At 40.6% G+C, this 15225-nt stretch overlaps 1 protein-coding gene across 4 annotated transcripts in view; it reads right to left on the bottom strand.

The window, feature by feature from the left end:
* The window catches only part of LOC139233160 (nucleus accumbens-associated protein 2-like), a 101910-nt gene that overhangs the window by 24671 nt on the left and 62014 nt on the right, over positions 1-15225 (bottom strand). For all 4 annotated transcript variants that reach the window (XM_070863748.1, XM_070863749.1, XM_070863747.1 and 1 more), the window contains one exon: positions 8871-9782. In XM_070863748.1, coding sequence (XP_070719849.1) covers positions 8871-9726 — 856 coding nt within the window. In that variant the 5' untranslated portion in view covers positions 9727-9782. The remainder of the gene's footprint in view (positions 1-8870; positions 9783-15225) is intronic.

Below are 15225 nucleotides of genomic sequence, written 5' to 3'. Positions count from 1 at the left end.
AATATTGAAGAATTGTGTCATCTAGTGTCAGAACCAAATATTACCAAGTGGGGCTTTGCAAAGACCAGATGTGGAATAAAGCAATTTATCACAGCAATCATCATAGTCTTACTGTGGACCTCACTTGTCCGCTTACTACATCACCCATAATTATGGCCTCTCTGAACAAGTTGAGACAAACTCAATTCATACATATAAAATGCAAGCACCATTAGCCATTCTTACACTAAGACCAGCCCTATATGAAAGTACAAATCATTCTGCAAGAGTACACTCCTTTGAGTGTTCATGGCAGTTACAAACGCATTCCTGGGTAGGGAAAACAGACCTTCTCGATTTGTTCCCCCTTGCACAGATCGAGACGATCTACATTAAAGCAGACTACAGTGTCATCAAAATAAATGAGGCAAAGCAGGAGTTTTCAGAAAACTGCACACACATACAGATTCTGCATAATTCCAATTTGAATACAAGCTCATGACTATTTCGAACTGTAGAGTGGAAAGAAAATTGGTTTATGAATGAGCAACGAGGAATTAATGCAGTTTTTTGAACTGAGACTTATCTAATGACAGAAGGTTTATCATAAATCAGAGTACAATCAGATAAGAGTTGAAGAACCATTAAAATCCTTCCAGCAAGAATCCCTGAGCACCTACAGTTTGATACAAATAAATTTGACATGTATATAAATCTATTTGAAAGGATGCACCACGAAGCCCAGAAATGAGCTTTTTTCATTTTTAAGAAAAATATTTTTGTGCCCTGAATTTAGGCTCTTCGAATATCAGCTCATTTAGAAATTCCTTTGTCCACTAAAAATAACAGAGAAATGAATTTCATACAATGGTTATACACCAACATTCGAATAGTCCAATTTTAAGACAGAGGTGTTAAGGTCAGGGATGTGAATATTGCAGAATCAACATTTTTCCACTTCTGGCACTAACAGAGCATATTTGTGCTGTTTGTGTACTCTATACGGTAACAATCCATCTACAGCGAGTCTTGCGTACAAAACATGAAATACAGAGGTGAGCATTTCACAAACTGCTTATTTGCAGTTTCTCTGAAGAAACCTCCAGAGGTTTTGACTGTAACAGAAAGAAAATAAACCTTTACTGGTGTTTAATGGGTAAGTATTACTCCATTTAATTAAACCAATGGGTGTAGAGGGTACCCATGGTGACACATGAAACCTTGAATTCCTCAACATAATTATTAACAAAACAAGGCTTTTCATTCTGTTAATTAACCTTGTCAGATTAGAAACTTTAAAAATGTGGCTTTGCAATCACTGAAGTGACTAAGTTCAAAAGTTCCCAGGATATAGGAACCTACACTGGAATTTGGAAATTTAATAACCACTGACTCAAGTCAACATTTTAAACCTCAAGTTAGGAAAAAACTCAAAACTGGTTACACTGAAGCGAATAGAAGTGGTTTGACAAGCTTCTTTGTCCTTTAACCAAGGGATAAGGAGATAGTATGGGAAAGTGAGGTCGAAGATCAGCCATGATCTTATTGAATGGCGGAGCAGGCTCAAAGAGTTGAATGGCCTACTCCTGCTCCTATTTCTTATGTTCGTAAAAGGAGTAGATCTGAAGTGGTCCCATTGCATTTTGGGCTTTCAAAGCTATTCTCCATTCTGTACAATAATTACCATACAATTATAAATCAATGTATAACTTTTATTCAAATACAGTGGTCCACTGACATTTTAGAGGTATTTTGAAGCCTCCATTGGGCTCCCTTGGCGGATAATGGAAACAGATGGTCAAGATTTGCCAAAATGTGTTCTTTTGCATGGCATACAATATCTTGGGGAGATGGGAGGGGGAAGACGAGCATAATATTCAACCGGGGGGGGGGGGAAAGAGACAAAGCCCAAACAAAAGAAACAACTTGTATTTATATAATGCCTTTAACGTAGTGAAACATTCCAAGGAGCTTCACAGGAGTTTTATAACACAAACAATTTGACACCAAGCCACATAACGAGAAATTAGGGCAGGTGACTAAAAGCTTGTTCAAAGAGGTAGGTTTTAAGAAGCGTCTTAAAGGAGGAAAGAGAGGTAGAGAGGTGGATAGGTTTAGGAAGGGAATTCCAGAGCTTGGGGCCTAGGCAACTGAAGGCATGGTCGCCAATGCTAGAGCGATTATAATCAGCAGACTGTGCAGTGAGGTAACAGCTTATACAAGACTTTGACCAATGATCATTCCGGCATTTCAGTTAGAAGGCAACTAATTGAAGTGTGAATAATGGCGGTTCTATTGTGTAACACCCACTCTTTGTCCAGTAAGGCAGAGCTATTCTTTTCTCACTGCTGCCATCTTTTTCCGTATTACTGCCAACTGTAGCATTGCTGTTAAAATAATCAGTGATTCCGGTGCGGACACAATGGGCCGAAATAGCCTCCTTCCGTGCTGTAAATTTCTGATTCTATGATGGCATTGGCATTACAAAGGAAAAGGCAATGCAGCAACACCCATTTGTTGCCTCCAATGAGTTGGCAAGTAGTAAGGCAGGTGATTATAAATGGAAAACATAGGAGGAGAACCAATTAAGACGAATGATGTGACATTAAGAGAGGATTGCGGCATAAACATAGGTGTAACTAACGATATGAAACCAAGTTAAATAGATCAGAACATTTCATTTACTGGATCATTGGGCACCGTGGGGAAGGGATAAAAAAAAAAAACGAGGTCAAGTAGAAACATCAGCTTACTGACCTTTAAACGGAGCAATTGACCTGAAGTTAGTTCTAATACAGAAATGCCAGTTATTGTGCCCATAGTAAAAACACAGCGTGAAGAAATGTGGCCCAAAAGTACACACAAGAATAGATTTATTATTAAATTATTGTACCAGCCAGGTACTAAAGCATACTTCAACTTAAAAAAAGCAGAATGAGACTGATGCTCGTATACAGTCAGCCATGCAACCCACTAATGAGGTGATATTTGTGCAGAGCTATGCTATTAATTGCTCAACAGAAAGAAAAACAATGGTTTGATCATTAAATCTGTTGGAATAAAGTAGGCACGTTATAGTTTAATGATAAACATCAGAATGTACGAGGCAAATAAACAGCTCACAGGTGATAAAACAAAAATGCAGAGGCCAAAGATGAACGATTTTGATCAGCAAAAGTTGTTAATGCCAAGTACATGCCACCTAAGGTTTAGAAATCTGTTAAACTACCAAGTATTGTTAATACAGCAATACCGGTTGCAATTCTTCCTAACGTCAGATTCCAATATTGTACCAGGCCGACTCCCTTGTGGTTTAAATGTTTTGACAAAAGTGCCCTAAATTCTATGACGACGGAACAATGGATTAATCAAAGGCCCATTGAATCCACTCTTAACAAGAGCGCAGAAGTTGCTGGGAAAATGAGAGGGAGAGAGAGAGGGGGAGCGAGAGTTTAACGCACATATGCTCTAGTTAGCGTGTTAAAAAAAACAGCAATGTGCAACGAGGAAAATAAATCTCTGAATTGGGAATCACCATGAATTATTGAGATGATTTGTGCTGCTCCGCCTTGGCCTCACGAAAATGGGAGCTTGCCCTCAACCTCCACAAGTTTCAAGAAATTACTGCATTTTCGCCGTCAATATAAAATTAAACTCACTGCAGAATGTTAGGGCTGCTATTTCACAGCATCAGGACCCCCATTAATGGGGTGATTTATGGTCCTGACGTGCCACTCAATCATGGAGGCCCAGAAAAGGAACTGAAACTGTGCAGTCTCACTTCTGCAGGTAGTAAACTGTTCCTATATTTTTTTTTAATTTTAAAAATGTGTTCTTACTTTTCTTTTGTCTCTTTTTCCCTCACGCTCAATCCAATCTTTCTATCCCCCTCTATTTCTCTTTCTGTATCTAATTTGACTGTCACCCTATATCCTTCTCCGCCATTCGCTCGGTTTCTTTCTCTATCCTACGTCTTTCGATGAGACAATAAACCGAGGTCCCGTCTGTTCCTTCAGCTGGACATAAAAGGTCCCGCGGCACTATTTAGAAGAGGAGCAGGGGAGTTATCCTCGTGTCCTGGCTAATATTTATCCCTCAATCAACATCACTAAAATATATTATCTGATCATTATCACATTGTTGTTTGTGGGAGCTTGCTGTGCGCAAATTGGCTGCCACTTTTCCCACATTACAACAGTAACTCCACTCCAAAACTACTTCATTGACGTAAAGCGCTTTGAGATGTCCGGTGGTCGTAATGGCGCTATATAAATGCAAGACTTCCTTCCTTCCTTAAATCTCATTGGTTAAGGAGATAAAGACGGTTGGTCCCATTATTCACCAAGGTGTCAGATGCTCTCTTGGCCTCTCAACTCACACTTCCAGCTCAAGAGGGAGGGTGCTACGCTCCATCAAATTCTGGGCCAGTATATAAAAAAAATCAATTTAAAAAGGGTTACTAAAAATGGCTCATAAAAATCTTCTCGTTTGAATCATTTTTCCACATATAGTTGCTTTTGATATTAACTCTAACCTGGACATGGCTATCCAAATTTGCTGGGATTACAGCCGCAGCACTATGGAGATGAAAAATGTATGCCCGACAACATGGGACTTTTAGCCGTCATATCCAATACCCAATTCTCAGCACTGAGCATTGCATCAAAGTGAAATAAAAAAATGTTTGAATGGTATATTTTCCTCCCAGCACATCATCTGCATTAATTTCCATCTCATTCCAGTAATGTAGAAATGCAAATTCTAGAACAACAGGTAAGATTTAAACTTTTGTTTTCAAATCAGAAACAAACAAATAAGGCTCCCAAATACAACACAAGAGTCAACTGAGAGGTGTGAACAACCACAAGTTAAATTTCCAGGAGGAAAAAAATCCTTACTGTTCTAATCTTGCAGACATTAACCTAACCACGATCAGGCTGCCCTGTAGGGTATTGATTGGCTACTCTCATTTCACAAAGTAAAAACAGTGCCTTATATTCGAGAGATTATAGTGGTAAACATGTTTCACTATTGGGATTATTTTGTAATGTACAACACTCATTTTCCACACTGCATTCTGGCTCAGTGTTTCCAGCAATTTCTGCTCTACTTCCACCTATTTCAAAGTTTTCAGGAGGAACAAGACCTGTCGTTTTAAAGAAATGGTCAGACTGTGCGTTCAAACAACATAGAATTAAGTGGTGCCTTGCTTAAAAAACAGGGACTGTTTCTACTAGAAGAGATTATGAAGTGATTTGATAGAGGTGTTTAGAGTTATGAAGGGTAAATAGAAGCAGACAGGTTTCAGGGGTTGAGCGATCAGGAGGACAAAGATTAGATGTAAAAGCTTTAGGCTAGAGAGGAGTTTTTTCCCTACATAAACAGTTGTGGGGTTGTGGAATGCACTACCAGAGTTACTGGTTGAAGCAGAGATCATATCATCTTTTAAGAATAGGTTAAATAAGTGGTTGAAGCAAAGGGGAATATGGATTGAACACAGTTCCATGTTATGATCTATGCAATTTCTATATAACTGAAAGGGAAAAAGCCGCAATATATTTATAGTTTGTTTTATTAGGCTGGGCAACTTGTATATTGGCCAAAAATGTAATCCAAATAATGAGGTTGTCTGTATTTTAAGAAGCGGAACTTGCATTTAGCCAGGAAGTAGCACAGATGACTTAGATATTAGAATATTCAATTAACTTTTGTTTCAATAATTGATAGTAAACTTCAGGTGCTGATTTTATAAACAGCTTTACACAAATGATTTCTGTTCATAGAAATTTATAAATAACTCCAAAATTCACAGCACACTGGTAATTCCTATTACATTAACTTTGCTATAGAGAGCTGTTGGCCACACTCTTTAAACCTGAAAAGTCATCGTATTTAACTACTTGCCTCACTAACTCAGGCTTTTCTAAGCTTTCACTTGACTGTTTAGTTCAATCATAAAGAATTCCCAACAGTATGGCACTACACAGGAAACTGACAAAATTGCATATAGTTCATATTTAGTGTTTGTTAAAGGCTACTGGTATAATTTAATGTTTGTAAATGGATAAAAAATTGGCTTTAGGGTGAGGTGCAGCTGGTATTTATGAGGGATGCAATATCGGGATGGGGAGGCTGAATGGAACAGCTCAGGGATTGGTGTTGGAATCCTTACTATTCCTAATTTACATTAGAACCTTGAGTTTAGAAGCTTAATACAAACTGGTCAGATTTGCAGACAATTTTGAACTATGAGTGGGGTAGGTGGGAAGAGTTGTATCTGAGAAGGCAGTGGGAGACCTATAATTGTTACCTATGAATGAAAAATGGACACATGTACGCTCTAAATTATGTTCAGATAGCCATGGGTGACAGAGAGATCCAAGAGTGTTAGTAGACCATGAGCTCAACATGTACAATCACTGCAAAACAGCCACTAAGAAATAAAACTGTTTGCTGAATTTTTTTTTACACAAAGCAGTAGTGTGTAGGTTCAAGGAAGTTATGCTTATACATAGATAGTATAGGCCACAACTTGAGTATTATGTCACTGAAAGAAAAGAAAGACTTGCAATTATATGGCGTCTTTCAAGACCACTGGATCTCTCAAAGCGTTTTACAGCCAATGAAGCACTTTTGGAATGCAGTCACTGTTGTAATGTAGGAAATGCGGCAGCCAATTTGCGCACAGCAAGCTCCCACAAATAGCAATGTGATAATGACCAGATAATCTGTTTATTTGTTATGTTGATTGAGGGATAAATATTGGCCAGGACACTGGGGATAACTCTCCTGCTTGTCTTCGAAATAGTGCCATGGGATCTTTGACGTCCATCTGAGGGCAGACGGGGCCTCGGTTTAACATCTCATCTGAGACACAAGTCGAGTCCTGGAAGTGGTAGAGAAGATTCACAACACTGATCCCAATTAGCAGAGAGCTGAGTTATAAGGAATGGTTGGAAAACCTTAGGCTTTCAGCCTTGGAGAATGACAGGCGACCGTGAAGATAATAAACAGCAAAAAGTTGAAAGCCACAACACTACTTCAAATTAAATTGTGACAGCCGGCTTAAATGATTGAAAGGCAAATTTAAGATTGATATCAGGAAATTCCTGAGTGATTGACATGTGGAATGGACTTCTGCATATAACTGTGAAGGCAAAATCCTGGAATCATTCAAGGAATAGCTGGATGATGATAATGGTAGAGTAGAAAACTGGAAAGATAATCTAGGATGGGCCAAATGCCCTTCCTCATCTGTATGCATCATATGATCATGAGAATTTCAACCAATGTAGAAGACAATAAAAGGCTTATCAAAGCATTTTGTTCCAATGCTTTAATTCCGTCACTATATCCAAACAAATCTTGTCATCTCCTCCCCCCCCCCCCCCCACCCACACACATTCCCAATGTTTTGCCCTTCATTGCCTACTCTGTAAACCACTCCAAATAAATCACTGAATAAAAGGGATTTGTCCTTCAAATTTACCTTTCCATTTTCATCCTACTTTTCTGGCTTGGGTTCATTTGTATACTTCAATGAGGTTTTCCACTGCATAACTGTTGTCTTTCTGGACTGAAAAACTGAGTTTTCTAATGTTTCACAGCTCTTTCCCTTACACTTGGGTTCAGTCTTGTCCTTCTCTACCCTTTTCCAATACATATGTTGCATTTTTATAATATTGTTGTCTGGTGTTATGGCCAAAATTGAAAAATTATTCCAAGTGTGGTCTGACCAAGTGCACTGTAAAACCTCAGCATAACCTCTGTAGACTTTAACTGCTTTGGCCCATCAGATTAACAATAAAAGCAACATATCTATTACTCCCACATCCCTTTCCAAGTCTCACTTTCCAAATTGAATTTCATCAATAGTATGTTTTTAAACACCGATCAATGTTAAATTCAATTCTGCTCAGTTACATATTACATAGAATTTACAGGACAGAAACAGGCCCTTCGGCCCAACTGGTCCATGCCGGTGTTTATGCTCCACACAAGCCTCCTCCCACCCTACTTCATCGAACCCTATCAACATATCCTTCAAGGATTTTTTTTGTAAATGTTTAGCTGTATCCTCTGTCTCTATTGCTCTCCCTATTTTAGTGTTGCCACCAACTTAGTTAGTTTTAGTGATTTATGTAGATTAACACTAGAGGTTAAAAGCACTGACTCTAGTTAACACTCCTGCTGCAGTCATATTCCAGCTGCTTTTTAAAATTAAATTAGCTTCTTGTCCAGTTGCACATTCTACCCTAGATTTCTATGGCTTTCAGTTTAATTGTGTCTTTCATGTCGAATGGCTTTCTAAAAGTCCAAAGAAATATATTAGTGAGTACTATCTATCTGTAATGTTCTCAAGGAAGTTGAGGTGGTCTGTCAATCAGAATCTTCCCCTTTGAAATCCATGTTGACAAGTTATTGGATTGTGTAGGCCCCCAGAATGGATCCAATTACATTACTGATACTAAACTAATGGTGCTGCAGTTGTTTGGGTTAGATATGATGTCGTTTTAAAAACACACACTGTTTTCCTGCTTTCAGTCATGTAAACGATTCTATATTCAATCTGGGAGTTTCCACAATTGCAACGACACTGCCTGAATTGCTGAAGACCATATTCCATACTCTGCGCACAGCCATCTTTTTCAATGGACTCTTGTTGCAGCAGTGGTATTCGTAGTAGGGCTCAGGGATCACTTTCAGCTCTCTTCCCTCTCACCTGTAGCTCCATGTGTTCCTAGAACTCCATTCTCAGCCCACCAATTTAGGAAGTTGCTGAAGCCAAATTCAGGGAAGGAAGGAAGGCAGGAGATAGTGTGAATGAACAAGTGTCCAGGAAAAAAAAAAGCACAGTTAGCAGTGGATCGACACAAGTCAGCATCTCTTACCAGGGTATCCTGTTGATGTCTTGATATACATCTGTCCATACTGATCTTCTGCCATAGTCTCATATGCTTCATCCTCATCATCTTCCTCCTCGTTATGGTATGAAGTTGGACTGTCTGTGGTCTGATTACTGCTTCCGCCTGGGCTTGTGCGCTCTGCCTGAGCGTAGGTTACCGGCTGCACAAAAGTCGTGGCACCCCAGGATCCAGGATAGGAAACTCTGGGTAACTTCAGAGGAGTTGCACAGTTTAGGGTACCGACACTCTCGCGCTGGCCAGCCTCCAATGAGCGCTTGCTTGCCAGGGCGTGAATGCCAGGCGCAGTCAGATCTTGCTCGCAGTGTTCACTCTTCACTCGAGAGAGCAGTGGAATGGGTAACGCCGGAGACACAACCGTCAGGGCGGCGGGCGGCTGCAGGGGGCACGGACTCTGCGGCTCCGAGCCCGTGTCTTCAATGGAGGTGGTTTGAGAGTCGCAGTGCGGGGAACTCACTTTGAACATCAGTTCAGTACCTTTCTCGACAATGCGCTGTATTTGCAGGAAGCCTGCTGTGTACATCACCACCAGCTGCTCGCTGGCTGCCATGGTGAGCTTGCCGGTGTAACAAAAGGAAAGGATCTGCTGAAAGCAGGCAGGCGGCACCGTGGCGGGCAGCTCAAATGCATTTTTGCTGTTGCCACTGAACAAGTCCCGGAAATAGAGGCTGTTGGCAGCCAGCACGGCACGGTGCGCCTTGAAGGCTTGACCTTTGACCACGATGGAGACATCACAAAATAACCCCATTAACCGCTGCTCGTTCAGGCATCCCAGGACATTGTTCCCAAAATTCGGAATCTCAAGATGGAGGATCTGAGCCATGGTTAAGGTGAAGTGCTGGTCCTTGCAAGAGTCACAGTGACAACATCGAAGCACAGCTGCAAATAACAATAAAAAGGGGGGATAAAAATCAACAGGTCAGTGCTGGCTCTACTCCATATCTTAATGACAAGCAACCACAACTACAAAAAAACCATCAAAAATCTTGCACATTTGTTTCCAAACTAAACCAACTGAAAAATGTGCCAGCACAAATTACCTGTTTTATTTAAAATAAACAGGACCAAATCCCCGCTTTAGCCAGCTCAGTCTGTACAAGTCAAGTCCCTGTACTGCTGTGCACTGAATGTAAATGAACAGGAGGGACAGCGATTAACATTCAGGCTACACACTTGAATGAATGGAGCTTTTGACTGACGGCCCTAAATGCCTACCAGATTAGAAACGAGACTTCCAAACACAGTACTGTGATCCTGTTGCTAAAGTGAAGTTTTGCATTGGTACAAGCGGTAGTTTGATGACTCACTGCAAAGATGGCAGTAAGCACTGTGTGCTTTGTCTCACCGTTTAGCAATGCCTGGGAAACGGAGATTGTTTTGAATTATGTATGTATCGAAGAGCTCCCACTGCAGTTTAGTCAATAGAGCCATTCACAATGCTAAAACATTTCAATCATTCCAAGTATTCGGCCCAGTTAGAGCTACAGGTTGTTGCATTAAATGCTGTTAAAACTTACAGCCGTTACAGTAGCTGATGTACCCACCTATCAACGAGGATTAATGCCAATACTGAGCCTTTTCTGTAGTAATGCAGATACAGTATGGGGCCGGACTAAATATTCCAAAACACGCAAGTCTACAGCAGTCATGTGTCATAATAGACAGCAAGCTCTGTGCAGGAAATGTGCCAATAATTCAAACTATTCAGTGACTATGCAGTACTGTAAAGGTAATGAAATCATTTAGACTGTTTTAAAGTGGTGAAAGCAACACTGGAATTTAGAGATTACAAATATTAATTTTACTTTTAAATAAATGATTCATAGAATCTTACAGCACAGAGGGAGGCCATTCAGCCTTCGTGTCTGTGCTTTGAGAGCTAGCCAATTAGACGGACTCTCTCTCCTGCTCTTTCCCCGTAGTCCTGCATTTTTTTCCCTTTTCAAGTATATATCCAAGTTACTATTGAATCTGCTTCCACCACCTTTTCTGGCAGTGCATTACAGATCAGAACAAGTCAGTGCGTAAAACAAAATTCATCATCTCCCCTCTGGTTCATTTGTCGGCTATCTTAAATCGGTGTTCTCTGGTTACCGAGCAGTGGAAACAGTTTCTCCTTATTTACTCTATCAAAACCGGTCATAATTTTGAACAACTCTGTTAAGTCCGAACTCGCACCAAGTCCCATTCACCCATCACCAATGTAATTTATTTTGCCGCCACCCAGCCCATTCAAAATATGTGGTTTTGGTATAGAAAAGCCGGCAAGCCAGCTGCACAGGATCACTGGAGCGCTGTGCAGCTTACAGCGAACATTGCCCATCACCCCTGTGCTCGCTGACCTACATTGGCTCCCAGTTAAACAACACCTCCATTTTAAAATTCTCATCCTTATTTTCAAATCCCTCCATGGCCTCGCCCTTCCCTATCGTTGTAATCTCCGTCAGCCTCACAACACGCCGAGATATCTGCACTCCTCTAATTCTGGCCTCTTGAGCATCCCTGATTTCAATCACTCCACCAATGGTGGCCATAGTTTAAGCCTGGGTCCTAAGCTCTGGAATTCCCTGCCTAAACCTCTCTACCTCTCTCTCTTCCTTTAAGACGCTCCTTAAAACCTATCTCTTTGACCAAGCTTTTGGTCATCTGCGCTAATTTCTATTTGTGCAGCTCAGTGTCAAATTTTTTATCTCAATACTCCTCTCGATTTTACTAATAAAACAAAAAAATAGGTTTAAAGCATCAACACTACACATATTAATACCAGAAATGGATGTAAAAACAGCTATTAGCATTGTAACCATATCAATGTGCATAGCGCAATAAGGAGCACTCATCACCTTGTGCACTAACATTAAGTTGGGGTGAAACATTGCAGATTTAATTGTAATATTGGAGGGAGGGGAACTAAGCAACCATGAAACAGAGCCCAGAGTGTAAATTCAGTGGTCTACAGCTGCAAGAACCTGGGAAAGAATGATTTTGAACAGGAAAGATAGATTTGCATTTAAACAGCACCTTTCATAACCTCAGGACGTTCCAAAGCGCCTTACAGCAAATGACGTACTTTTGAAGTGTAGTCACTGTTGTAATGTAGGAAATGAAGCAGCCAATTTGCACACAGCAAACTCCCACAAACAGCAATGTGATAATGACCAGATAATCTGTTTTCATAATGTTGCTTGAGTGATGCATGTTAGCCAGGATATCAGGAGAAGTCTTTTGCTCTTCTTCGAGATCTTTTATTTGCACCCGAGAGAGCAGACGGGGCTTCGGTTTAATGTGTCATCCGAAAGCCAGCATCGCTGACAGTGTAGCACTCCCTCAGTGCCGCACTGTAGCGTCAGTCTAGATTTTCATGCTCATGTCCCTGGAGTGGGACTTGAACCCTCAATCTTCTGACTCAGAAGTGAGTGTGCTACCGACTGAGCCAAGTGGGTGGGGCGCTTGATTTGTCGTACATTCCTTCTGCTGTTTGCGTTTTGCTTCCCTGTGCTCCCGGCGAAAAGACTCGAGATGTTTGGTGCCTTCTCGGATGTTTCTCCTCCACTTTGAGCGGTCTTGGGCGAGGGATTCCCAAGAGTCGGTGGGGATGCTATATTTTTTTCAAGGAGGCTTTGAGGGTGTCCTTGAAGTGTTTTCTCTGCCCTCCTGGGGCTCACCTACCATGACGTAGCTCAGAGTAGAGTGCTCGTTTCGGGAGTCTAGTATCGGGCATGCGGACAATGCAGATACTCAATGCGGACAACATTAAGTGGCGGAGCTTTCAAAGCTTAGCAGCAGGTGGTATTATCTAGTAATCAGCCAAATGATACGCAGACATCCATTCAGAGAGGTCAGAAATAGGGTGGCCTCCCTTTTCTATTAGTTTACTTACACATTAAATTGCTTTCCCTTCCATTATCCAAAGGAGTGATCGAACAAGCCATTTCTACACATCTATGCCTTGTAACCAACTGCTAAGTGCTGTGTAAAAGCAGTCTGTGAAGACTCAATCTTATGGTTTTCTTCCACTTTCAGGAGAGAAGTACAGGCCTCTCCTCAGTTTGTCTCCAGCAAAAGGTAAAGAACTCAGATGCTGGGGAATGGAGGTTGCAAACTAGCATTCTCTATGCTGGCACAATGCATGCATTCAACCAGCAAGCTCAGTTGTTAAGAAATAAATTGTGCCTTATCCAAAGCATCAAACGTAATTTGCGATAGGAAACCCGGAACAGTAGCACTATAAAAAAACAAGAGGAATTTTTAATTCCTGGTTAGATTTGTACGGGTATGGAGAACAATTTTACATAACTAAAAATGGGTTGAATTGAAAACCAAACCATTTCACTAAGGAACTTTGGGACTGGGTAAAGCAGGTTGTAGATGGGAAGGCGAGAAACACTATCAGGTCACAAGACAAAAATTATCCCAATGATGGAGAGTCGAAAGGGTGCCTTGGTCATCTAAAACCAATATCATGCAGTCCAAATCTTAAAGGTTTTACAATTATGGTTCTGTAATGGTCCATAAAACAGAGTTTTATACAATAGTTCTCCAGATCCTAATTATGTTTGCCTTTACATTAACTTTAGCTTCTTTTACTTCCAAATAGCCAACTCTTTTTAACCTAGAGCAAGTTGAGGTCACCTGATCTTCACACAGCAACAAAACAGATCTGTATTATATTATAGTTAATTTTTAATGAGATGGAAACCAGTGATACTTGTCGACATGAATAATCAAGAGATGAAACTAACGAGACCACATGACAAAGCTTCAGATTCAAATTTAGCCTCAATAAAACCAAATCTGTGAAGCATTTGCAGTTAGTTATTTTGGTCTCGTTTCTTAATGATTTCTGCCTCTACCACATAAGAATCCAGTACAAAAATAAAATGAATGTCTTCACACAATTTTAATAAGCACTGCAAAGAAAAAAAAAATGATTGCCTGCTTTCAGTACAACTGAATGAAAAATTAGTCATCCTGAATATTTCTAGCAGGATAATTATCATACTGTATGATCATAATCACACACTTGACAGCGACCAAGGCGATCTATCGCAGTTTCGTTTAAAAGCCAATGAACTCGGTGAACATGCTGTCCACTCACCTTCGCCTGCTCTTCTGTCACATTCTTCTCCCCTCCTCACCCCACCCCAAACCTAAACAGCCTCTACCCATGTACTGTCTGGTTCATTCGACCAGTATGGTATGAAATTTTGCAACAAAAAAAAAATCCCATTATTGCTTGTTCATCAATAAAAAAAAAAATCAATTCTTTCTTAACCTAATCCAGTACATCTTGCATGACTCATGAGACTGGTTTCCTAAAGTTAGCTCGAAAATGAGTCAATACCATAAAAAGTCAATTAGTGACTAGCTTCAGTGAATCAGATTCTGTCACTTTCATTGCTTCATTACCATTTATGGTGGCACAGCTTGGTATTTTATACGCAAATCAGTCCCTGAGTCAGCATTACTCGACATGAGAATATCAGGACAGAGTGCCCATTTATTCTGCATTGAATGTTGTGAAAACAGAGTTTAGCTGGGACATGTGCCATGTACTCATTTCCCCCTTTGTGCTCCATTGCAGATTACTTTTTTTCTGCCAGTTTGCAGATTTACTACTGAAGACATGTTACAAATACCATTTCCCCTTCAATGCCTTTTCTTTTCTCAAACTATGCAGTGGTCAGCAATGCTGGGAACAAGACTCACATGAGCTGGCTGAACTAAGGTTCAGTTCTAATCTACATTAAGAGCATCACCAAGTAGAACACAGAACAGCCCAAAAAAAAAAAACACCTCAGCATGCTGAATTAATAAAAAAATTACAAGCTTTCCAGCTGTGCTAATTATATTCATTATACTGACGCAGAAATTTATAATCATGGCGTTAATGATTAGTGAATGATGATTTAAATTATAGAAACATAGAAATTTACAGCGCAGAAGGAGGCCATTTCGGCCCATCGTGTCCGCGCTGGCTGACAAAGAGCCGCAGCAGCCCTAAAGGTTACATATAAACCTATGAATAATGACGGAAAGGCAAAGAGCACCCAGCCCAACCAGTCCGCCTCATACAACTGCGACACCCCTTATACTGAAACATTCTACACTCCACCCCAACTGGAGCCATGTGATCTCCTGGGAGAGGCAAAAACCAGATAAAAACCCAGGCCAATTTAGGGAGAAAAAAAATCTGGGAAAATTCCTCTCTGACCCATCCAGGCGATCAAAAATAGTCCAGGAGATCACCCTGGCCGTATTCTATTCCCTGCAGTACTTACCATTATATCTGTGCCATCCAACAAAAGGTCATCCAGTTTAATCC

The sequence above is a fragment of the Pristiophorus japonicus genome, chromosome 20, assembly GCF_044704955.1.
Source record: "Pristiophorus japonicus isolate sPriJap1 chromosome 20, sPriJap1.hap1, whole genome shotgun sequence".
Classification (NCBI taxonomy): domain Eukaryota; kingdom Metazoa; phylum Chordata; class Chondrichthyes; family Pristiophoridae; genus Pristiophorus; species Pristiophorus japonicus.
This window is presented reverse-complemented; position numbering and strand designations above follow the sequence as displayed.